The 26871-nt window shown below is 44.0% G+C and overlaps 1 protein-coding gene across 2 annotated transcripts; it reads right to left on the bottom strand.

Annotated features, from left to right (window-relative positions):
* Positions 1–79: 79 nt before the first annotated feature.
* CSDC2 (cold shock domain containing C2) lies at positions 80–26265 on the bottom strand. Of its 2 annotated transcripts, XR_014784314.1 has the most exons (5): positions 26002–26148; positions 8869–9058; positions 7090–7212; positions 3448–4075; positions 85–3330 (listed from the first exon to the last, which is right to left on the bottom strand). XR_014784314.1 is itself a non-coding variant. In XM_084809977.1 (4 exons), exons 2-4 carry the CDS (start codon positions 9042–9044, stop codon positions 3913–3915), a joined length of 462 nt encoding a protein of 153 aa, XP_084666103.1. In that variant the 5' UTR covers positions 9045–9058; positions 26002–26265; the 3' UTR covers positions 80–3912. The 2 variants fall into 2 exon arrangements, 1 of the variants encoding a protein (XP_084666103.1); XM_084809977.1 differs by having other exon boundaries at positions 80–4075; positions 26002–26265.
* Positions 26266–26871: the final 606 nt, after the last annotated feature.

Raw genomic sequence — 26871 nt, 5'->3', positions numbered from 1 at the left:
GGTGTTGCTGATGTCATTCTGATACCGCCTCATGCTCCAAAGAACCACCCTACAAAGGAATAATAGGCAAAACAGGAAAGACTCATGGGAAAGTCACTTTAATGGTTTATTGCCAGTGTTACAAAGGTCAACATGGGGTCAGACAGGCAAGGACCACACAAAAAGTGTAAAAACACAGACACACTATAGGTAACAAGGTTATTTCAGAAAGGATCACAAGCGTTCCCAGAGGGAAGTCACAATTTTGTGGCACTTCCCACTCGTATTGCACCCTGAAGGAGAGGGACAGAGGCTAGGAGCTGCTGGTGTTTAATGTGAGCAGGAAGTCCCTCCAAGTGTCACAGGAAGCAGGTCACACACACACAGGCCTAGATGCATCTTGGGAAGAGGAGAAATGGCTTCCTTCAGAGCCATACTTTTTTCTTCTATTAGAGCTAGAGGGCAGCTATTGCATCTTGAGGAAAAGACCCAGACAAGCCTATATCTATGCACAGCAAGAGCTCCTCTATTTGAAAGGCCTTTTAAAAATTCACTACCCCCATTTTACCTCACATACATAGAGGTTCTTCTGTGGCCCTTATCTGGTTCCAAGGAAGATAATTGTGAATGTTGGTCACTTCATCCAAAAGGACACATAATGTTCTCATGAGGAACAAGAATCAGAAGCAAAAAAACCCATGGTCCTCCTTAGAATGTAGCTAGCAGCCTTTTTGTATAGTACTGCTTGGAGACCACTCATATGTGGTCATAAGAGTAAGCTATAGATGCAGTAAATTCACATGGTAGGGACTTTCTGGACTGTGCTACTTCACAGTAGGCCATGGGGAGGGTTGTGATGTTTTTGAATGCTCCTCTTCATAAAGTTCCCTGTATGTGGAAACTAGCACATCAGGGGAAGGAGCTAGGTTAGTACCTTCCTTAACGACGTATTCCAGCCCTAACCCCTCAACTCCCCAAGAGGCACCACACTAAATCCTCAGCCTAACACATGCATACTTGCAACTTCCACTTAGCTCCGAGAACAGTGGTGTTTACCTCTAGAGCATCAACTCAAAGTCCAGATGCACTTACAGTTTCTCCCCAGGCCGAGCAACCTCAGATAGGGCATTGCCCAAGAACCTTTGGACTTGACAGTCCACTTAAGTTTAGACTGCTTGACACCAACATGCAGACTCCTAGCGTGCACACCGTACACTGGGAAATCCTTTCTACTTAGAACATCTAGAAGATTATTAGAAATCAGGTTTGTGCTTTTAGACATGACCCTGTATATCCTGGGAGAGAAGTAAAATGCTTGGGGAAAGCTAGGCAGAACCAAAACATAACCAAAGCACTCAATACAATGCTGCTAGACCCCACTATCTAGTACCGCCCCATGAATCTTGCCACTGATACACCCATTCCTCCATCTCTCTTGCACATAACCCTCATTGACTACAGGACTAGACACACAAAGGGTGAACATCAAACTGTCTGAGTTAGTGTAACAGAAGGAAGAGTAGGAAAACTAGCCCAGCCACCCATCTGGAGGAAGTCCATCCTGTGCTACACTCAGAAATACAACACACACGGAGAGTACTGAAGCCTACATCTCTGGAGATGCAGCAAACCAAAATGCTATTCTCCACGCAGAATTCCACTGCCAAGAAGCACCATACACGGCCCAAGAGCATAACACCAACACATCCCGGTGGCTCTATCTATTTCAAATATTACAACTGATGCTTTTTCTAGCAAAGATACCTTCATTTGCAAGAACTCTTTCTTTTTTGCATTATTTTCAGGAGAGACAAATGCCTTAATGGGCACTGTTTACGTTTTAATATATGTGGAAAATGTAATGTCAGCAGGGTGATATCTACTTAATAGAGAAAACCCAAAATCCAGAAACCAAACACACACAGTATTCTGTTTGAAACCAACAGAAACTGACACATATATTGTCCTTCTGACATTATATTTTGCTACAATTTAAGACACTAATGTGACTCCAGATAGCGCAGTTGCATTTACTTCAGGAGTAATGGGGGGAAAGAACCCCACTATGCAGGGCAGAAAGTACAGGACTCTGTGCACGTAGGACCTGAACATACAGCACAACAGGCTGGGAGCAACACATTGCCACAACTGGGGCCCAACTGGAACAAACCACTGTGGTATATAGGGGAACAAGTCTGAAGGACCTAGAAATGTTCCTTCTTAAATAGCCACAAGTGAGGGGTTATTTACAAACTTTCATTGACTTGTGTAATCAAAAGCAGAAGACACCAAATTAAACTTGGTAGGACCATCATTTGTAAAACTGAACAAAAAACCATACTTAACCTTGTGTTAACTGAGTGATTTGCTTGCCCTGGAAAGATCTGTTCTAGTGTTTTCTTTAGATTTATATTCTCTGTCCTGGCCCCTCTTCTCCTCTGCTCTTCTTAGAAGCAGCCACTGAACAGGCTGTGTAGCAGAGCAGTCATGTAAAAAAGGGGAAGTATTTCTACAGCAATTAAAAATGAATAAACCTGTATCAACAGCACAGAGAAGTTACAGGCTAGCATTTTCACAAGAATGCCTACTCATCATTTTCCTAAAGGATTTAAGTACCCAAACTGCCACATAATAATATCCAAAAACTGAACACTCAGCACTTCTGATGAAAAGTAATTCACATTACACACTGGGGAATGGAAGCACCACCGGATCCAACAGTTCTAAGGCTGCTTCCAACAGCGGCATCACTTTCGCAATGAATCATGTCCAGTGCCCCATTAATGCAGAATCCCCATCTCCTTCGAAGTCTGGTCCCCTGCTTAAACCGGAGACAAAGTAAAACTAGCAATTTCTCTGTAACATACCAGAAGAATCTGACAGATCCAAGAGTGAATACCACTGGGGTATTCACATCTTTATTATTTCAGAAACATTGCTTCTTGAGTGGTGCCTCCTACTGGCTTCTTTGCACAACCTACTTCAGATATCTGTTGTGCCGGAAATACAAGTGGGAAAAGCAGCATTAGCACTAGACCAGCAATCCTATCCAAAGCTCACCTAGCTGTGGCAGTCAAGCCATTGATCACAATAGACAAAGATTGGCAGAGATCCAGAAAAGTGCCAGCAATGGACTGAGGCAAAGGCGAATCCAGTGGTCCCTTCTCTTACGCAAAGCAGGATGGCTGGGAAAAACAAGAACACCTTAAAGTATCTCTGTAAATGACATAATTTGAGAAAGGCTCTGGAAGACACTACAGCCCCAATACTTTCACACGATGTAGAATTGTCCCCAGAGCAATTCTTTACTGCATCATTTAGTACAGGGGTGAGCCCTCCAGATGTTTTGGCCTGCAAGTCCCATCAGTCCTACCCAGCATAGCCAATGGTGAGGAATCATGGGAACTGTAGGCCAAAACATCTGGAGGGCCACAAGTCTCCCACTTGTAACTTAGTACCTGTTTTGGCTGAGAAGGGAGCTTAATGCAAATGGGAGGGCTACTGCGATACAGCCCCTGCTGAGAAAGTAGCAGGAGATGTTAAAGGGACCAAGATAATAGACAATTATTTTGTTAATGCGTGCAGGGTACCAGCAGAATAAATATCAGTCTTTTTGAATGGATACACACACACACACACACACACACACACGGAGCTCTGCCTTTGCCCAATCAGGTTCAGTTAGGAGCTCATGACATATACAAAGAAAGCCTCCCAGCAGCACTTTTCCACTTCCTGTTTGCCATCTTGAGAAAAGCACATTTACAAATAAAAAGGTAAGTCTTAGAAAAGACAGGAGATAAACGCAAACATGTCACACTGCAAACAAGAATTGCCAGCCTGGCCTCTTCCATTGCTCCAGCAGTTCCACCACCCGCCACACCATCTAACTCCACTTCCGGATGGAGTTGGCCTGCAGGTTCAAAAAGCAGTTTACGAGCCAATTACTTGGCCTGACCATGTTTCATGCTTTGTGTGCGGAGCTAAGTGGGTGAGCACCACCTCCACAGCCTGGAACTTCTGATTCTTTGGTGGGATGGGGCAGATTTTGTATGTGACCTCATCTCCTTCTACCGGGACATATTCCCCCTCGATGCTGAAAAGAAAAAAAAGAAACAGTGCAGAACTCTGGTCTTGACTGAGGTGAAGAGTAACTCAGGTCATGAAACATCCATTTCACTACATGTAAATGAGTTTGAAACCAAATGACTTCCCCCAAGAATTCTGCACAACCTGGTTCTGATAACCACTTTGAGAGGGTCTTGAGAGACCATAATCCATTCATAGAGCTGGAAATCATGAATCGCTTTCTAAGATTCTTAAAGTGTGGTCTTAAGTTGCTTTCTCAGCTTCAAGACTGCAGCCAGGGGGTGGGGACACACCCCTACCACCCCTGTTCAGCAGAACTGAGAAGGGGTCCTATACATTTCCTATTTGCATACATAGGCCTTCTTCATGCAAATGGGAATGCCAGACTTCCCATTCTCATGGATGATGTTTTGCACTTTCATGTACAGGCACGTAGGCTCCCTTCACAATTCCACTGAAGGCATGGCAGCATGGTTGGTAGCAGGTCAATGACTTTGGCATGTTCCCACTGTCCCCTCACACGTTCAGTAAATGTGGGTGGGTTGGATCACTTGAATGCTTCCCAGATTAAATGAGAAGGCAAAGGGTCTAGAGGATTATATGAAGATACGTGATGCCATCACATTGTTAAAGCAACAGGTTTCAGCCTGGACCATACCTGGATGGGAAATTGCTTTGAAACACTCTTTATGTTCTGAGCTTCCTCAGAACAAGAGCAAAATAAGTAAACAAATAGATAAATTTAAGGCACAATGCATGTTCAGACAGACAAACGTCCTACAACTCCCAGCATTCCTCAGCCAGCAATGTGCATAGGATTATGCCCTTAAGAACACAATAGGCCAAAAGCTGAATACCCGTCCAAAATTGTGAGCACACTCATTTAGGAAGAGTTCTGCCATTTGGGCAGTATCACCACATCAAAAAAATCAGGATCAGAAATGCACTTAAAATTAGCTTTAAACATTAGCATTTTCTACTACATTTCCTTGGATTAGCAGACCCTAGTTCCATCTACAAGGCATAATAATTAGGGAAAACATATTTCATGCCCCCATTTCTGCTCATGTGAGATCCTCTGTAGAAAGATGTGAAGAGTTTATTGTTCCTCGTGATACGAAGTTCTCAAGTCTTGCTTCTTCCTTCTCCCTAGGCAGGATACTCTATATTCTAATCTAAAGCATTCCTAGGAGACATCTACACAGCTTTTTCTTGAAACCATAAAATGAAGATGATTTCACTATCTGCTTAGCAACTTGCTCCATTCACCCAATACTTAGGAAGCTTTTCCTGATATTAAAACCCCAGCGCTAGCTTCTTGCCATTTAAATGCATTGCTTTTTGTCTTGGTGCGCTTCCAGACAGAGGGCTCCTAGTATTAACAATCGAAAAGCATTGTGCAGCTATTCCCTCTTTGCTTCCTCAATGGATTTTTTTCTGGTAAGAAAAGAAGGCAAAAGAAGCAGTGAAAACACAGGATGGACAGAAATGGAAGACGACAATGCCTGGAACCCCATAACATTCCATGAATGAGGCAGTTTAATTGCACAATAAAAGCCTTATCTGGAAGTACCCTTATCTTCATTGGCTCTAAAGAATTGTGTTCTCTCCAATTTTGGATATCTTTTGAAATATTCGAGATACCACTTCCCAGAGAGCAGTGGTGACAGCTAGCAGATGATGCAAAGCGGCCATTATTGTTGCAGACCGAGCAGAATTTTTGCTGCAGGAGGGGAAAACAGACTTTAATATGGAATACAAGGGTTACCATTTTGACTACACTCATTGCTTAGAAGCTCCCAAAAATTGAGACCCTAGAACATATTTTCTTTATCCCACAATATCTGCACTACAGTGTGTGCACTGTTCAAGAAGAAACAGTGCATTCCTATGCATGTTTAAGCAGAAATACAACCCACCGTATTCAATGGCACTTATTCTCAGGAATTTACTATGAGTTTGTATAACGCACGCACACAGAGCTATTTTGCCAAACTAGGGGTGCTTCCAGACAAAGCTTTTATCATGCCATTGCCCTGCTTTACTCACTGAATTTTACAGGGGGTCCAGACATCATCTTCCACTTGTAAACCTCCCCCCGCCCCCACCCAGTGTATTCCCACCTCTTCTTCCATCTTTTTTCTTACCATGAAGAATCAGTTGGGGAGAAAAAGATGGAACTGCTACACAATAGCCTGGTTCGCATGACACAGTCAGGTCATCATGGTTTATTTAACCCACAATAAGCAGTGATGCATGCTGGGCACATGCAGCTGTCATTTTGAATATGCAATCCCCATGTTGTGCAAATCCAGCCATCTTGGTTTATTCAAGGGTTAAATAACCCTCACATCACCCACGATTAGTAGCAGGGTTATGTGAGGTTATATTAACCCTTGAGGGTTATATTAACCCTTGAATAACCCATGATGGCCAGGTTTGCGTGACATGGCGCAACCCCCATCACCCCAATCAGGGGTTGCCTATTCAAAATGGCAGCCGCATGCGCCCAGCACACACCACAGCTCATTGTGGGTTAAGTAACCCACAATGAGCCAGCTGTGTTGTGCGCCCAGCCCAATGCCTTCCAGTTGGTAGTGCTAGGACCTCTCCGTCCAGAAGCACCCTAGCCCAGCTGAAAAGTGACCACATTTCCTGGGAGAATTTGATATGTCTTGCAGAGGTATAGAAGGGATCACTACAACACAGCATGGGGTATGTAGGTATATTTAATGGCACTGCACCATGGCCACATTACACCATGCCCTAGCTGACATTTCAAGCAACAGTCTCTAATTTTCTATTTGGTTCAGGCAGAAAAATATTTTTTCTGTCAGCATCCAGGTAATAGTGTGGCATGATGGCTCCTTCACAAACATGTAGTACCTTGTGTTACAACAATGCCATTGACACAAGTAGGGGTGCAGAGGGGGGAAAAGGGGGACTGACTGCTCAGACATGGTGTATCTGCATGATAGCAAGACACTGATGGCTCTTGACCCTACTCCCCATAGAACTCACTCAGAAACATGTACAAATATGTCCTCTGTGCCATTCTCTGGGGTGATGAAACCGTGGCCTTGGGAGCGTGAAAACTGCTTACATACACCCTTGTAGACAGGACCAGCAGAGGCACGAGCCGTCCTAGGAAGGGGAAGGAGGAGAGGAAGAAGAAGGAGGGATAAGAATCAGTTCGAACCATGTTGGAATTTCCAGCCAAGAAGGTGTTCAGCTGCTGCCTTCCTAGACTGCTCTCATACTTCCCACAGCCTAAACAAACATCCATACAGACTCAGCAGGGCCTCAGAATTGTACTTTTGAAATTTGACAGAGGATATGCTTAGGCAGTTAAATCCATAGAGTTAAGAATCAACTTGTAAAACTCAATACTTATACATCTTTTTCCTCCTCCAAAAACCTCTCAAAACTAACCACCACATTAGGGAAAATTTGAATTAGGAGACTGAGTATTGGCAGGCAACCTGAATTAGCGGACTACTTTAAAACTCTCCCCTACTCCCCAAAAGACCTGAACTCTAGTCCAGATATGTGAGGTCCTTCAATCCCTCCCAGCTCACAGGGATCAACACAGCCCCAGGGCAGACTTACCATCAGTTCAGCTTGGCTCTTGCACTCACCACAGGAAAAGATAGTGCTCAGGTTCAATCAACAGCCCATGGGTTAAACAACCCATAGGCTGTTGTGCATGAGTGTGAGAGAGCGGGTGCACTGCCAGCAGCATGCCTGCCACTTCCACTTTTACTCAGCAACCTGCGAGCAGCTGCGCTGTAGGTCACTGAGCGTGTTGCCTCAACCTGGACTGCTGGGTTGTTTAGGGGCTAAACAACCCAGCGCTCCAGGTTCGGATGGCATGTTCAGCAATCTAAGATGGAGCTTCTCATGTGTTGCTGAGTAAAAGTGGAAGTGGTGGATGCACTGCAGGCGGTGTGTCCACTCTCCTGCTGTTTAACCCATGGTCTGCAGTTGTGCAGCTATTCAGTCTTTTCTTCCTTAACAGATTTTCCACGGTAAGAAAAAAAGATGGAAGAAGTGGTGGGAAAACACAAGTGGATGACAATGACATCTGGAGTCCCCATAAAATTCCTGAATGAGGCAGGGCAAATGCACAATAAAAGCCTCACCTGAAAGCACCCAGTGTCCCAGGTGAAAGAAGTGTCTGCCTTCTCCCCAGCATGCTTTCTATGCTCCTGGTGGTGTGCTATACTAAGGAATATTAAAAGCCACCATCTTGATGTGCAGGCTTTCTACTTTGAGAGCTACATTCAAAGTAGTCTGGGTGTGTGTCTGTATGACTGCACTGTCTTAGATCCACCACAGCAACTCCATACATAAGAAGAGCCATGCTGGATCAGACTAAGGATCCATCCAGTACAGCACTCTGTTCACACAGTGGCCAACCAGCTGTGATTTAGGCACTACATGATTCATGGCAGAAGCGAAAGCCCACCTATAACAACTGCTTGGTTATGAGTGAAAGAGAACTCAAGACGACCATTTGGGAACTAACCAAAAATACCAGAAAGTAGCATCATCATGGCCTGCCGGTTTCCACAAGGATCAAAGTTAAAAAGAGCTAAAGCAGAACTAGGCCAGAATCAAATAATGCGTACAACTGAAAACCAGATCACGGATATAATTAAAACAGCCATTTCTCATCTCCCCCAATACATTCCATATCATCAAATATTACATGGAAAGTCTGGATTTTAACCAGCTTCAGAATGAGAAAACGGTCTGTTTCAGCAGTCTCTACCCCAATGGCATAGTCTGGATACTTACGCAGAGTATGTCCTGGTTCTTTTGGTGGGAAGCGGGCTGGGTAAGTCCCGAAGAAGGTGGGTGCCCCTCTCACAGATCCGGCTTCCTTCCCTGTTAAAGGGGAAAATGGGCCACACAGGTGACTTTGGCGAGTGGAGAGGTGGCACAGTGGACTGAGAAGTCTGGTCAGATGACATGATGTGGCCGTCTTCTGCAACAAAAGAAGTGGTGCCAATGGGAAATAAGTGAGCAACATCGCTCAGACATTGAGTTCAACCTGTAGCACAAAGCAGACAGAGGAGCAAGAGTCCTAAGGAATAGGAAAACTGCTTAGGAGCTATAAACAGCAGTGGCACTTGTGTGGGCCCAAGACAATGGTAAGGAGACTTTCATGATTGCATTCCAGGCTACTTGTGCCCATTAAGTTATCAGCAGTAGAGAGGAAGAAACAGCTCGAGACAGTTGGCTGGGAAACTGCGCATACTGGGGCTAAAAGGCAAGTGGACAGGGCTTCTGGGCCCCTGAATTCATTATCAACTGTCTAATAGATGTCCAGTGGCACCTTGGAAGCTCCGGCTGAGAATAGGACTGCTTAAGGCAGCTCAATCACCTTTGCAGGCACACCCAAGCAATGGAAACACAGGGCTGCTCCATCAGCTGCAGAGGCAGCAGGAGACAGCAGGAAAGTGGGACATTCAGTAGGTGCAGGGCACCACGAGGGCAGATGGCAGACCAGTCGCACACATCGGCAGCCTGCAGCTGCAGCGTCATATTCTAACTTGCAGGGTGCACTGTAATGTTAAGGAAAGCGAGGTCTGACTTCGTGGGAAAGCTGAAGAGCTGAGCGATGTCTGTTTAGAACATATATGTCCAGGCAATCTCTACGCCAGTCATAGGCATGCACAAGAAGGGATTTAAAATCCACTAATGCAGTCTCCGCCCGGATGTTGAGGAAGTCAGGAGTACAATTAGTACATTCAACAACATTATACTTCTCTGGCTAGAGGGAGATGTTCTGGTCCCCGGCCCATATTAAAGGGGCATGGGAGTGCCCCTTTAGTTAAGGTGAGTTGCAAACAAACAAAAAAAGGTTCTGCCTCAAAATTCTACTGCCTAGAAAAATGACACCTGTTGAGCTAATACTTTGTAACTTGACATCCATAATCTACCAATGTGGTCTACAATTGTGCAATTTCAAGCTGATTTCAAATTATTTCAAACCATTCCGATACAAACTGCCACAAATACAGCAAGTTAAAAAGTGCTGAAAATTGACATATTTGCACTTCGCTCTCAAGACTGCAACTTGGCATATTTTTTTTCCAAATTCTGGGTGAACCAACTGATGTACTTTATTCAGGCTTGTCAAGGAGGTATGCCTTTCATTCATTTGGTGAAATTCTGAGCAGCAGTGTAGAAGTTATCAAGGTTTTTCTGCCCCATGAATGGCTACGGCAGCAGCTGTTGCCAAAGTTATGTCCAGCATGCTCAGTTTCACTCTGAAGCTAGAATGCTGCCAGTAACCCAGTGTTTGGGGTGGAACTGTAGTGTTCCTGACAGAATTCTGACAGTGGGGGAGGGGTAGCAGGAAACTGTCAACTGATGAGATAATTTTGAAATCTGAGGGAATCACCCTCACTGACTGACAGATAATTGATGGAGAGGGAGGAAAAGGAAAAATCTATGCTTGAATCCTGTGCAGGCTTACTCAGAAGGAAGCTATTCTGAACATACAGGGACATATCAATTAATTTGTACACATCAATTCAGTTAATCATTTCTTTGTGTTTTGTTGTTTATTTTTTCCAGAACACTGTAATAATAACTTTCCTTTTCAAAAACCAGGGAAATTCAAAGATCAAAAAACCTGCCAGTTTATGACCAGAATTAAAGTCTTGTGGTCAGCTGTGCCATTTCTTGTACTTTGTTTTTATTGCTCTTATTGGTAGCCAGCTCTTCAGCCTGAGAGCAGAATAAAACTATTGCAATAAATAAACACATAGCTACAGAAACCAAAAATTAATGGATGCCATGCAGCTGCATTTATAATTCCTGCACTATCGTCATGACTATCCCAATCCTCATGGCTACACATTTTCTTTCCTTAACTCATTTGTCTTTTCTTGCCATGATAATCGGTGATGCAGCTAGATAAATTTAGACCCTGGACTCAGTAGTCTTATGGAGGGTCTATTTGCCAACCGTGATAGAAAAAAACCTCTGTGCATTAACAGTTTTGCATTTTAGACTGAAATCACAGCACCATCATGACTACAGGAATAAAATGGAGTTTGCGTCTGCTGCCCTCATCACTTGCCACTCTCTAGGTAGTCATTTGAGCCCCCCTGGGCTGTGGGGCCTCAGGCTTTAGCTCTTAGATCCAACCCTAGCTGGACCATTCATCATAATAGCAGTGTGATCGTTGAGTAAGCCCATAAGGTCTCAGCATGAGCAGGACATGTGAGTGAACTAGGAGAAACAACTTCACTTTGGCAGAAGTCTGGTTGGGCCTGCATAGCCTCCTTAGGGGCCAGAACAATCCTGAGCCTAGATGGACCAGTAATCCATGGGCAATATTCAGCTAAGTTAAACTCATTTATTTTCCTCCAGTCCAAGTTTTTTTTTGTCCTGGGTTTTCCCAGTGAGTTGTAATAGCTGAGTTTTTGAAAGAAGTCTGGTATGTGCTGCTGTTCTCATATATACAATACTGACTTCTTTTATACTCCAGCAGCCCCAAATTATGTGGGGCCAGGAATTTAGTACTGTACTCTTAAATAAATAAAAAAAGATTCCCAGAGTAGCCTATACAAAATAAAAAAAATTAAAACTCAATGAAATCAAATATAACAGAATATAAAAATGCAATAAGGTAGAAGAGTATCTCAATACAACCATAGGCCAGAGTTAAAATAACATGTCTAAATGGCCTGGGAAAATAAAAAGGGTTTAACTTAGCATGGAAAGGATGTCACTTGAACAAAGTTTTCCAGATGAAGCTCCCTGGGGAGAGAATTCCAAAGCTGGGGCACCACCACCAAAAAGGCTCACTGCCTTGTCACCATCTTGTCACCTCTGATACTGGTGGGAGCTGGCTCATGTGGGAGAAGGCAGTACATAAAGTAGGTACCAGAGTACCTTCCTTGCCTGCCTCCACTTCCCTTGTCTGCTCACACTGTTTGCACACCTCTAACCCCACCCAGGTTCCTCTTTTGGCTTGAGCACACTCATTCCCAAGTAGTCCCACCGTGATTTGGCATACTAAGCTACAATCATGACTATCAGAAGGGAGAAACCAGAAGATGGGCTGCCATTGCCAGCTTACAGGTACACAATAAGAAATTTTCCTATTCTCTTTCTACACCTATTAAGGAAATTAAATGTTGTGAGCTATTAGAGCAGGGGTGCAGAAACTCTTTTAGCCTGAGGGCCAAATTTCATTTCAAAGAAGCTCTCAGGGACCGCATTCTAGTGGTGGGCAGGGCCAGAGGCAAAAGGGGCAGGGCCAAAAAAGCCACCTCCAGTGCCATTTTCTTGGTAGAAAGGCAGGGTGCAAATCAAATAAATTAAAAATCCCCAAATACCAGCATATTGTAACTTAAAAACCGCCAACGAATTGGTATTTATTTATTACATTTACATCCCACATTTTTTCTTCCTTCAGGTACCCAAGGCGGCATACATAATCCTCCTCCTCTCCATTTTATCCTCACAACAACAACCCTGTGAGGTAGGTTGGGCGGAGAGTCTGTGACTGGCTCAAAGTCACCCAGTGAGCTTCCATGGCTGAGTGGGGACTAGAACCCGGATCTCCCAGCTCCCAGTCCAACACTCTAGCCACTATACCACACTGGCTCTGGTGTTCCAGGGAAAGGGTGTGGGGCATGGAGAAGGGGGCACAATTTTCCGGGGAACTCCAGAGGGCTTAATTGAAACCCCCCAGAGGGACAGATTTGTCCCTCAGGCCTGAAATTCTGCACCCCCCTACTACAGCTACACAGAGCTTCAACCATCCCTTCCTTATTGTATAAGATTTTAATCCAGTAACCTCCCTCCTTGCCCTCATCAGTTTAGATGCCTGTTTAGCATTTACACACACACACACACATACACACACACATGATCAAATGACTTGCTTGTCTCCTCTGAAGATCCCTGAAGAACTATGCGAGAGCAACCTTTAGGGAGCAGTACACTCAGCCATCCTCCAGCTGTTCCAAGGCAGCAACATCTGTAAATGCTTCTCTTCGTAGATTTAAGCAGCACATAGCAAAGACGCAAGTGTTAAATCCTCAAAGTACTTCCTTCCTTCTCTTTGCAATGAGCAGGAGCACCTCCCATTCCATGACCCTGGACAGAATAGATGGAGCTTTATACTTTAGCCTGGACATCCCTCAAGACTAAGGACACCTGGCCTGGTGACCAACAGCACGCAGGAGCGCCAGCCTTCCTACACATTCTGCTCAGACCATATGCCTGCACTGAGAGGAAGCACAGGGAAGACTGGGTCCATGTTCAAAAGAAGCCTAACAATTTCTGTGGAAATGCAAAGCCAAAACCCAGCTATAGGCCTAGTACTTGAGTGACTGGAGTCTGTAGGCAGAAGCTTTCATCTTTCAGAGACCTACAAAAGCAAGGAAGCCATTGATGTCTCACACCTACTGAGCCACTAACTGTACTTCTTCCAGTTCACAAAAGCACCCCAGAAAAGAAACCAACATTAGTAGGGACAAGACTCCATAGACCAGCTTGCTCCAACCTGGCACCCTCCAGATGTGTTGGACTGTAAGTCCCATCATCCCCAGACAGCATGGCCATTGGCCTCAAACACTTCTAGAAGGCACCAGGTTGAGGAAGGCTGCCTTATAAGTATGTTACGGGCCATTAAGCTAGTCACAATGCAAGTATGACCATGAAAGCATGAAGGATAGTAGACTGCAGGTCCACTGTTTTTCAAGACATTATATGGTTCTATATGATTTGTATATGGCTCTACAGGCTGTTCTTCAAGTTATTAACCTCAACAACAGGATTAGGAGTCCAACAGAAAGCCTGTAATGCTGAGGAGACACTCTACTATAAGGGTAGGCAATCTGCACCCCAATTTCAAACCCTCTCCAAGTTCAGACCTCTGGCAAGAATGAACTGTCCCTTTGCCGGGAGCCTGCTGGACAGGGACAGCAGCGGAAAGAGAAAAGGGGGTGAGAGAAAAGGGGGTGGCCCCATCCACTTTCAATTCTGGCCACACCCACCACTGGAATGTGGCCCATCAACAGAAGAAAGGTTTCCCAACCCTGTTCAACTACTTCCATTTTTCTAGTCTTGAGATGAGAACAGCTTAAACCCAGAATACCATTTTAAGGTCACTTCCAAAAAAGATAAAAAATGCTGAAGCTCAATTCAGATAATTACAGTCCATCACATAATGCTACCTGCTGCGATTTCCCTCTCCTCCTAGGACATTGTGGCCTTGTCTCTTTTGGCCACCACACAGCTTAAAAGGAAGCCCTCCGCAGATGTGCAGATGCTTTAGGCTTATTTAACCATGTTAATTATTCACACAGTACTGTGAAGATAATTAAGAGGTGGCTGCATGATGTCTATGGCTTGAGTATTATCCTTTGAATATCTAGCTTGTTAATCTTTGGTGGGAATTGTAACTTCATTTGCATTTCCTAGTTTTGCTTCATGAGCTGTCACTTCTAAGCTAAAGGGATTCTTTTTGCAAGCGATCTCACTCGACCAACACCCCCAAATCATCCACACTTCCCTTGCTCCCCTGCAGTCACTTCATCCATCATACAGTGAAAAATAGAAGGATGTTACAGGCATTCTGCTGCTATGCTTATAGCAACACAAGGCCCAGGGGTTGAGGGGAAAGACAGAGAGAGGGAGAACAGCCACAGTGGAGAGAGGAAAAACAGCTCACATTTTAGAGACACAAATCTATTTAGCAGCCAAAGATGGAAGGGGAAGATTTAAGCCTTTGGCAAAGCATGGGCTTTTCAGATAGCAACTTCCGCCTATTTACTTGCATCCCTTCTCACTTACCAGAACATCAGTTTACATCATGCCAGGCCTGAATAAGTGTAAATAGTCAAAGCTCCCTACAAGCATTCAGCACTGAGCCAAGGCAGAAGACCACCAGTTCATCCTAAGCTTGTCTTGGCCAACTAAAAACTAGGTCCTTTATATGATGACCAAACAATGGCAGGCGCAGAATAAAATATGCTGAATTTAAATACCGTCAGCAGTGGTATGTTTTCTGATGTTCTAGGCTATGGGTGGAGAATTGATGGACTGGGGTCCATGGACCCAGACCTTACAACACCATTGGCTAACTTGGTGCCCTCCAGATGTGTTGGACTGCAACTCCCATCATTCCCAGAGAGCACAGCCATTGGTCTCCAACACATTTGGAGGGCACTAGGTTGAGGAAGGCTGACTTATGGGCGATTAAGCCAGTCACAATGCAAGTGTGACCATGTAAGCATGAAGGCTAGTAAGCTGCAGGTCTACTGTTACTATGATTTTCAAGACATAAATGAAATAGAGGCACTCACTATTTAGTCCACGATCTAATATAGCCTGCTGCCCAAAAAACCCAGATGTGCAGAGAATCTTGAGGTTTGTGTTTCAGGTCCACATAGGAAGACATTTAACTTGGGCAGACACGCCCATCCTGGAGAATGAATTCTGTAGCTGCAATTTTCCAAGATGGCTGATATGCAAATGGGGATATGCAACAACTCATAAATGAGTGCAAGCAGAAAGCTCATTTTGGTGGGAAAACATAGTTGTTTTTAAGTCAAGATGGGTAGAAGACCTATTACTAGTCACTGTTACCACCTGTATCATCTGGTGCATAGAATAAGTCAAGATTCTCTGCACATCTGTTTGCTTTTTTACGAGAGTCTATGGCAGATCCAGGGCCGACTGTCCCCTGCCTTGTTCTCACATGTTTTATGTATGATGTTATAACCCCTATCCTGTAGGCTACAGCTCTCTTGCTCTCTCTCCAACAGCAATTGTTTTTGTACATGTCAATTCCTTGATGTGCCTACATTACATTCAAGACTGCCTGTCCTACCTCATAAGGAGAGCGAACATGGTATTGGTTCAGGTAGGAAAACAGTTGCTTGCTTTGATTATAGTTGTAATTGCTCCATCATCATTTCTTCTATGACCCAATAAAACCTTTGCTGTCTCTCACCAAGGAAAGGGGAAAACTGTCAGAAACTGCACTTCCATCCCACTTCAAGAGAAGCAGTCCCAGTGAAGGCTGATGGCTCCGATGTCAGTGGGGCAGTGAATCTGCTCCACATTTCAGTCAGAACTCTAAAGGAGCTATCTAAGGTGCTTGGATAGCTCCTTTAGAGTTCTGACTGAAACCTGGAGTGGATTCACCGCCCCATTGACATTGGTGCCACCAGCCTCCACTGAGCAGTCCTATGTCTCCTTCAGACCTACCAGCCATTTTAGAAAAAAGGGTGGATATGTGGTTGCCTAAAAACAAATACTTTATTTACTTATATTTTAAGGCGTTCAATAAGAAGTGTTCTCTGGGCAGATTATAAAAAGCTAAAAGCATTTTAAAAAAAATACAAAACAGCCTGCACAGGAATAAACATTACTAAAAAAAAAAGCTATAAAATTTAATATCTAAACTCTAAAATGCCTGGGAGATAAGGGAGATATTTACCTGGTGGCAAAAAGATAACAACGTAGGCATCAGGCAAGCCTCCTTCTGAAAGGCATTCCATAAATGGGGTGCCACAACTGAAAAGGCTCTCTCTCTTATAGCCACCCACCTAACTTCCTTCAGCGGAGACACCCAGAGGAGGGACTCTGAAGGTAGTCTAAGGGTCTGAGGAGGTAAATACGGGAGAAGTTCCTTTAGATACTCTGGCCCCAAGCTGTTTAGGGCTTTAAAAGTTAAAACCAACACTGTCTGGCAGATGGTCAAAAGTGGTCCCTGAACAGATATCTATTCTGTCCAACAGGTTGGTTTTCACTGTATATGCATAAAAAGGGGGCTGGTAGGATGCAAAGTAGCACTTGGCACCAGTAACTACAGTACTTTACTGCTTTAGAAAGCAGCACAACTATTTCGTTAATCCCTCACAATCAAACTGTCTTGTAATAAACCTACTAGCAGATCAAGGCCCTACTATAATAGGAAATTCAGAAGAAATATGGGATGAGGTAGAAGAATGCAAAGGGCAAACGTTGTCCTCCAAAGTATCCATTTGACTTTTATCCAATGCCCCAAATTCATTTTTCTTTTGAAAGAACAATTGAGCTATTTATTGCTAGAAAAGTAAATTTCAATAGCTCTTTTCAGTGTGCAACATAAGAACTAACTTTAGTGATCGGCCCAAGGATCAACCTAATCCAGCACTCCATCCCCAACAGTAATGAGTTAGTTGCCCTTGAAAGTTCAGAAGTGGGGCATTATGCCAATTGTCTATGATAGCCACCCACCAATTCCGGCATTCTGCCTCCGAGTAAGGAAGCTCCATTTTTAGTGGTCATAGCTAATAGCCACTGAAAGACCCATCCTCCATAAATTTGTCTAATCCTGTTTTTAAGTTATTTATGGTAGTGACCTGGACTTCCACTGCATGCATCTTCTTGCAATTAATCCCAGGCATGACATACTTCCTTTGACTCGTCCCAAGCCTACTGCCAGTGAGTTTGCATTGGATGACTCCCAAACTGTAGCATTTTGAGGGAATACATTTCCTAATTTGTTCTGACTCTCTCTCTCTCTCTCTCTCTCTCTCTCTCTCCAGACCATCCAGAGTTTCACAAGTCTCACTGCAATCCAGAAACACAAGTAGGCTAGAAAGAGAATGACTTGCCCAAGGCAGACAAGCAGGGAGAAGGATGATATTTACAAATGTGATAATTTTAGCTAACACTGGTAAATACATTTCCCACTCTGATCTGATAGCATTCATCAAACTATGTCTTCTGCTTCACGTATGGATCCTTTCAAGCTCCTGTCAACTTCTTTTATTAGTTTGCTTCTAGTCATCCAAATACCAGCTGCAAAGGATTCTGGTCATTCTGATGTACTGGTTTGCAAGTTATACCTACCTAGACATCCCAATGCCTCAAATGGAAAGCTTGGGATTTTTTTTGACTGTAAGGGACTGGGGAGGACAGAGAAGGTAAATGGAAGCTTCCCAAGGAGCTCCGCCAAGACTCCTGCTTTTTGAAATATCTATCTTTCTTCATTATCGGCGCAATCCTATGCATGCTTAGACAGAGAAAAGGCCCACAACTCCCAGCATTCCCCAGCCAGCTGCTGGCTGGGGAATGCCGGGAGTTGTGGGCCTTTTCTCTATCTAAATATGCATAGGATTTGTGCCCTTAATTATAATAAAAACATTAGAACATAGCCAAGTCTACAGAATACAAAGTAATCTTGTTTTTAACATAAAATACTTCTACAGCAACCAGGTCAATGCTATGATTACACAGGATTGCTGAGATAACTGTCAGTTTTTAAAAGTAGTTCTTCAAGGCATTACATCCGTCCAGAATAATCTCTGTTGAACTGGTGATCTAAAAGTACCATTTCCCTAATTCACAAAGGATATAAACAATACCATTGTTTCATTTCATCATATACACTCAGGAGTGCTAAGAAAGAATTGGGAACAATCTGTTGATGCTGCATACCTGATATTCCTTTAAATATCTTTATTGAGAATTTTGCATATATTCGCATTCCTACAACATGTCTATTAGCCTTCCCCTCATCTAATACCCTCTCCAACATTATGGTATACTTCAGTATTTATATCATGTGGCTTTACTGCAGTAAGGTGCCACCTATATGTAAGTTTAAAACTTAAACTTAAGACTTAAGCTCTGGGCAAGCACATCAGGAGTTGCATACCAGCAGTGGGTGGGGGAGCACATCACTACTGGCATGTGCCCCCCCCAACATGATTGCACAGATCCCACTCATTTGCACACACTCACACTCCCCCCTCCTGAAAATGACCCCCCCAGTTCAATTAGGCTTTTTTAAAGCTTCCATTGGCACCAATGGAGGCTTTTAAGAAGCTTAACTGCAACAGGGAAGGGGTGATCCATCCCCCCGCCTTTATTTCTTGAAGTAACTCTAAACAAAGAACATGGCCAGCCTAGACACCAAAATTTACACATTCCAGGCTGATTCAGCTCATGGGGGAAATATTTGTTCTTCAGTCGTTTAAGTAGTGTCCGAGTCTTCATGACCCCATGGACCATAGCACACCAGGCCTTCCTGTCCTCTGCTCTCTCCTGAAGTGTGCTCAAGTTTATGGGGTACCACACATCTGTATCATTGTGGTACCTCATATCACACACATGAGGTACCACACATCTGTATCATTCTTCCAAGGGGTAACAAGAATTTCACCACACATCAACTACCAATGTGTGGCAGAATGTTTGATAAAATGATCCCATTGCTAGGCTTAATGGCACAGGCTATTTAAGAAGCATTTCCAATGGGGGAAATGGCAGGTGGCTTTCAGCAGAAGAATATGCACATCAAAAAACCTTGCCACATTTTGAGAGACCAAAGCCTGGTTCAAATAACAATTCTATATACAATCAAGACATGAAGTGGGATGAGGGAAGCAGATCGTACCCTCCACCCTGTCACAAATTCCATGTGTTGTATATGTGTAGTAGGACTGATCAGAAGACATTTTGGGCTACACATGAAAACCGTATCATGAAAAGATAGATCTTGTACCACACAGAGTATATACAACTTGCATGCACATAGGCTCTGTTCAGAAGATTCAATCCATACACAGAGTTTGGGCCTGAAGGTATTATTCCACTCTTCCCCCTCTACAAACATTGATTCTACATGGGATTATTCTGTGAAGGAAGATAGGATGCATTCACATCAGGCTCTCACTCCAAGCTCCTAGTGTCTTGTTCATTTATTTATAATATTTTTACACTGCTTAATATACTACAATCACTAAGTGTTCACATTAAAAATACAACAATATAAAAACCAAGATAAAATAATTAATTTATTCATCATGATAAATTGCAGGGGGGGTGTTGTTGATAACAAGCAGTGTTATTTATCTAGTAAGTTTTCCTATTTTTCTCCCCCTCAAAAAGAAAAAAGATATAACCACATTAGTTGTTCAGCAGACTGTAAACTGAACAAGATTTACCCCTTGGAGAACTTCAAATAATGAGATGTCTATACAAAGAATAGCCCCAGATTCTCTCCAACCCTCCCACCATTGCAGCAGGCAGAGCAAATCCTTCAGATGACATTTCAAGCTATGCTGCTACATATTTAATTTACATAAGCTGTCCCACAAACCAACCCCTTATTTCCTTCCCAGCCCATCTTTAAATCCCATAATTCTCCTTTTACATACCTGAAGTGCCATGTCAGACTAAAGGAAACTGAATTGCCCAGAAAACATGCAAAGGAGCAAGTTTGGTGCATCAATGCATCAGCTCTTCCAAAGCCAGTAGAGTGTAAACATACATGCTAAATAGAAGCTTAAAAGAGGGTCTTCCCTATCCAAACATTCCTGCATTCATTTCCCCTTCAGTGGCTAAACTAGTTATCCTCAATTGCATTTCTAAAGGGAAATTGATTTAGCTCTTTCCAGTGTCTGCTCCTATCTGATACATACACTAGGCCCCTGGTAACCATGAGTGTCCTTAATATTCTATCCAAGACATCATATAGTTTGAGAAAGAGAGAGAACAAAAATGAGCTATTTAGACAAGAGCTAGTTTTGATCGATGCAGTGCTTTTGAAGAAGTCTCTTTCACCAAACTGCTCCACCAAATAAAGATGCACACCAATATATAAAGCCTTCCTATACACACTCACACCCAAAGCATTCTAGAGAATTCATAAAGGCAATAGAAAATGAAAGATGCTTCCTGGCCTAAATGCCTCCAAAAATAAACTGACCCCAAATTTATCTAGAGAGACAACAGTACTCTGATAAGAATGGCAAGACCCTACTCAGGCAGGTTCACAACCTAAATTGTAGACATGGAACTGGCATAGTGGGCTACAAATCAGGAAGTCCCCAGTTATCTTGCTTCTGCCATGAACAGACTAGAGTACTTTTCACATGACCACAGGATGCACAGTGAAGGTGTGTAGGAGGAGCAGGATTGTGGCAACAGCCCCACCCCCAGTTTACAGGAATTCACTAGACTGTCTGTCCCTATGCATGTACACACACTGTACACAGGATTAGAGACCCTGAGCAAAGCACAGTCCCCAACCACACATGCATAGGCACTACCTAGACGATCTCGTAAACACATGTAGGTCAGGTGGGGCAGATTTCAATGCTTGGGGTAACACTAACCTATTTTACAAGACTATTGTATGTGAAGCACTTTGATAATATTTAGAATATTTATTAGTATAATTTAAATTATATAAAAATTGTAGTAGTTTTAAAATTTTGAGACACCTATTGCTATTGATTAACTTGCTCATGCTAGGATGCTTATCAGTACTACTTTATGAATAGTCACTGTAATTATTTAACATATATCAAAGCCAGGGGTGGGCAACATTTGGCCCTCCAGACATTGGACTGCAACTCCCATCTGCCCTAGCCAGAATAGCCAATGGTGAGGGATAATGGGAGTGGCAGTCCAGTAACACCCCTTCATGGATCACTGCCTTGTTGTGGCGAAGGGGCTTGTGTAACTCAGTGAAGCCATAAGCTATGCCATGAAGGGCCACCCAAGATGGACAGGTCATGGCGGAGAGTTCTGACAAAATGTAGTCCACTGGAGAAGGAAATGGCAACCCACTCCAGTATTCCTGCCAAGAAAACCCCATGGAACATATCACAAGGCTAAAAGAGATGACGCCGGAAGATGAGCCCCTCAGGTCGGAAGGTGTCCAATATACTACTGGGGAAGAGCAGAGGGAATTTCCAAGTAGCGCCAGAAAGAGTGAAGCAACTGGGCCAAAGCCGAAAGGACACTCAGCTGTGGATGTCTTTGGTGGTGAAAAGAAAATCCGATGCTGTAAGGAACAGGTTTAGGAACCTGGAATGTAAGATCAATGAATCAAGGTAAGCTGGAGATGGTCAAACATGAGATGGCAAGACTGAACATCAACAGCTTGGGAATCAGCAAACCATTCTCGCTGAATGGTTCAGCGAGAACAAGCATGGGCGAATTTAAGCAAATTCACAAGCATGGTGAATTTAAGACAAGCATGGGCGAATTTAATTCAGGTGACCGTCACATCTACTACTGTGGGCAAGAATCCCTTAGAAGAAATGGAGTAGCACTCATAGTCAACAAAAGGGTGGGAAAAGCAGTACTGGGGTACAACCTCAAAAATAACAGAATGATCTCAGTATGAATCCAAGGCAAACCATTCAACTTCACAGTAATTGAAGTCTATGGCCCAACCACTGATGCCAAAGAAGCTGAGGTTGATCGGTTCTATGAAGACCTACAACACCTTCTAGAACTAACACCAAAAAAAGATGTGCTCTTCATTATAGGGGATTGGAATGCTAAAGTAGGAAGTCAAGAAATCCCCGGGATAACAGGCAAGCATGGCCTTGGTGTACAAAATGAAGCAGGACAAAGGCTAATAGAGTTTTGTCAAGAGAACACGCTGATCATAGCAAACACTCTTTTCCAACAGCACAAGAGGTGACTCTACACATGGACATCACCAGATGGTCAATATCGAAATCAGATTGATGATGTCCTTTGCAGCCAAAGATGGAGAAGCTCTATACAGTCAGTAAAAACAAGACCTGGAGCTGACTGTGGCTCAGATCATGAGCTTCTTGTTGCAAAATTTCAGCTTAAATTGAAGAACGTAGGGAAAAACATTAAACTATTCAGGTATGACCTCAATCATATCCCTGATGAATACACAGTGGAGGTGAGGAATAGATTTAAGGGATTAGACCTGATAGACAGAATACCTGAGGAACTATGGATGGAGGTCCGTAACATTGTTCAGGAGGCAGCAACTAAATCCATCCCAAAGAAAAAGAAATACAAGAAAGCATGATAATGGACAAAGAAGGCAGGGACCTAACAGAAGCAGATGAGATTAAGAAGAGGTGGAAAGAATACACAGAAGAACTATACAGGAAAGATCTGAATGTCCCTGATAGCCATGATAGTGCGCTCACTGAACTAGAGCTGGACATCCTCGAGAGTGAAGTCAAGTGGGCCTTAGGAAGCATTACTAACAACAAAGCTAGCGGAGATGACAGTATTCCAGCTGAGCTATTTAAAATCCTAAAAGATGATGCTGTTAAAGTGCTGCACTCAATATGCCAACACATTTGGAACACTCAACAGTGGCCACAAGACTGGAAAAGGTCAGTTTACATTCCAATTCCAAAGAAGGGCAATGTCAAAGAGTGTTCAAACTACCGTACAGTTGCGCTCATTTCACATGCCAGCAAGGTTATGCTCAAAATCCTACAAGCTAGGCTTCAGCAGTATGTGAACCAAGAACTACTGGAAGTACAAGCTGGGTTCCGAAGAGGCAGAGGAACTAGAGATCAAATCGCCAACATTCACTGGATCATGGAGAAAGCAAGAGAATTCCAGAAAAACGTCTATTTCTGCTTCATTGACTATGCTAAAGCCTTTGATTGTGTGGATCACAACAAACTGGCAAATTCTTAAAGAGATGGGAGTACCAGACCACCTTACCTGTCTCCTGAGAAACCTGTACGAGGGTCAAGAAGCAACAGTAAGAACCAGACACGGAACAACCGATTGGTTCCAAATTGGGAAAGGAGTACGACAAGGCTGCATATTGTCGCCCTGCTTATTTAACTTATATGCAGAGTACATCATGAGAAATGCCGGGTTGGATTAATCACTGGTCGGAATTAAGATTGCTGGGAGAATTATCAACAACCTCAGATATGCAGACAATACCACCCTAATGGCAGAAAGCAAAGGGGATCTAAACAGCCTCTTGTTGAGGGTGAAAGAGGAGAGTGCAAAAGCTGGTTTGAAACTCAACATTAAAAAAACGAAGATCATGGCATTTGGCCCCATCACTTCCTGGCATATGGAAGGGGAAGAAATGGAAGCAGTAACAGATGTTATTTTCTTGGGCTCCAAGATCACCGCAGATGGTGACTGTAGCCATGAAATTAAAAGACGCTTGCTCCTTGGGAGGAAAGCTATGGCAAACCTAGACAGCATAGTAAGAAGCAGAGACATCACCTTGCCGACAAAGGCCCGCATAATTAAAGCTATGGTTTTTCCAGTTGTAACGTATGGCTGTGAGAGCTGGACTATAAGGAAGACTGAGCGCCGAAGAATTGATGCGTTCGAACTGTGGTGCTGGAGAAGACTCTTACAAGTCCCTTGGACTGCAAGGAGGTCAAATCAGTCAGTCCTAAAGGAAATCAACCCTGACTGCTCATTGGAAGGACAGATACTGAAGCTGAAGCTCAAATATTTTGGCCACCTAATGAGAAGAGAAAACTCCGTGGAAAAGACCTTGATGCTGGGAAAGAATGAAGGCAAAAGGAGAAGGGGATGGCAGAGGATGAGATGGCTAGATAGCATCACCGATGCAATGAATATGAACCTGAGCACACTCCGGGAGAGAGCGGAGGACAGGAAGACCTGGCGTGCTACGGTCCATGGGGTCACGAAGAGTTGGACACGACTTAACGACTGAACAACAACAACAAAGTCCAGTAACAACTAGAGATACACAGGTTGCCCATCCTTGATCTAAGCTTTAACACAGTTATCACAATCTGTATTTTTTGCATTTTATTTTCTTCTGACCTCACTGCTAACATATCCATCCTTCTCCCTACGTGTGTGTGTGTGTGTGTGTGTGTGCACATGCGTACACACCTGCCAACTCAGGATGACAATCCATGCACAAAATGGAAGTGGGCACTGGCCCACAAAAGCTTATGCCAACTGTCTCAAAATCTCACCATCACAAAGCTGGAGTGCAGCTGTAAGTCATTGATTGCTGTTAATGGACTGTAGCCAGTAAGGAACACGTAAATACAGTAATGAGGGTCTCATTCCCCCGCTCCAGTTTACAGCCCACATTTATTCTATCTTTTACACTGTTCTCCTTAAAAAATTAGAACCTGGATCTGGCAGTTTTTTTAAACATATAAATGCTGTGGATCAGGTGCTGATAAAAGCCTCTGATTCTTTTCCCTAGATTGGTGACAGGGTCATGCAATTCAACAGTTTCACTTCCACAGTCTGAACGTTAGACACTCCTTCAGTAAAAAGGAAGTTCGACAAGACTGACATCTTTTTTAGAATAATAAATAAGTGTCAGTAGGTTATGTTCTTCAAAGCCTCCATTCGGTTATCCAGAACAGTCTCGCCCATCTTCAAGAACTCTAGTTAAACAGCCACATTTACAACAGCCCGATTACCCAATGAGATACGAGTGCCATCTTTATGATCTGAATACAGAAGCATTCTTAGAACCGGCGTGGGGATCAAGGCACAGCCGCGCAAACCCAAAGGGGGTGGGGACCTGAGCAATCGTGAAACCTTTAGCTACCCTTTTCAAAAACCGTGCACGCCAAATGTTGATTTCGGCGTTATCGCGTGGTGTGTTTTTTAAACAAACACAACGTCGGATTTTTGCTTTCCCATCACTTTTTTCTTCGTCCTCTCTCCTTGCTGCTCCCGTGTCAATTGCACCTTGTTAGGTGTTAGAATCGAATATCAAATCTGTGCAAAAAGCGTCCGCCCACCCACTCCTCCCTGCGCATTCCTAATCGGAGGACTCGGGGTGGGGGGAGGTTTCCATTCTCACTTGGAACAGGAGTCAAGAAAGGCGTCCCAGCCTCCAGTGGAGAGAAAGGCTACAAGACAGCCATTCTCCGCCGCCGCCACCATAGACAGAGGCACAGACACACACCCCAACACCCAGCCATTCACTTACAGCTGAAATCACGCGTGCGCGCGCACACACACCTCTGCTCCCCATACCAAAGAATGTGTCCCCAAATGTAGCCGCGACCCGAGAGTTGAACAATCACCATCATCACCCCCCCGCTTCCACCCCCGTTCAGTTCTAAGCCCCCCCGCCCCAAGCGACGATGTACAAAGCATCCCTGTTGGCACAGACAGAAGGCAGTTTACCTTGCGGTGAGCAGCGGCACCCCCTCCTGCAAGACGCCTCGCTTCAAGGCTTTGCCGTTTGCGTTTCCTTTCCTCTCTCTTGCTTCCCTCGTCCCCCCTTTTTCCTCCCTCCCTCTCTCTCTCTGTCTAGGCTACCAGCAGCCTTCTGATGAATTTAAAATGTGGAGGGGGGGCACACTCCTTCTTCCTGACGTCAGGACGGTGGGAGTGGGAGAGCAGCCAAAGGAGGCAGGTGGGAGGGATTCGGCTGGTAACTTCTGCTCCAGAGACAGGGTAGGCGGGGCGGGGCTGGAGAGAGAAAGGAGCAGCGTTGTCTGCAATGGGCCCAGGCTCACACAGCAACACAGCCATCATAAAGTAACACAACCCTTCCCGCGTGTCCGTGCGAAATGCCTGTATGTAGGTGGATCGACGGGCAAAGAAGGGACAGCTGTCGATCTAGCAACCCACTCCAAAGGGGAGCCCATACATCCCACTTTGGCGCCTGATTAATTCAGCCGGAATCTGGAATATATACCCCAAGCATGTGTCTATAAATTGGCCAATTTGAGGTTAACACTTCATGCATCTAATGCAGTGGACGGTGTCCACGAAAGCTTGTGCCCGAATAAATTTGTTCATCGTTAAGATACCATAAGACTTGCTGTTGCATATACCACAGGCAGGACTTCTGTACCTTTCATAGTTGTGTTACAAAGAGGATGTTAGTATCAGTAACTTGTCCTGCAGGGATTAAAACAAAAGCTTTACTGGCTCAAATTCCTCTTTTTATACCACTGTTGAATAGCATGGGAGCCCCTCCTCCTTTGTGGTCGGCAATGAGGCAGGCTCAAATCCTAGACACATTTGTTTATTATTTCTGTATTAAAA

This window comes from Heloderma suspectum, chromosome 7 (genome assembly GCF_057233095.1).
Source record: "Heloderma suspectum isolate Gila_16-S chromosome 7, 16-S_ref, whole genome shotgun sequence".
Taxonomy (NCBI): Eukaryota; Metazoa; Chordata; class Lepidosauria; order Squamata; family Helodermatidae; genus Heloderma; species Heloderma suspectum.
This window is presented reverse-complemented; position numbering and strand designations above follow the sequence as displayed.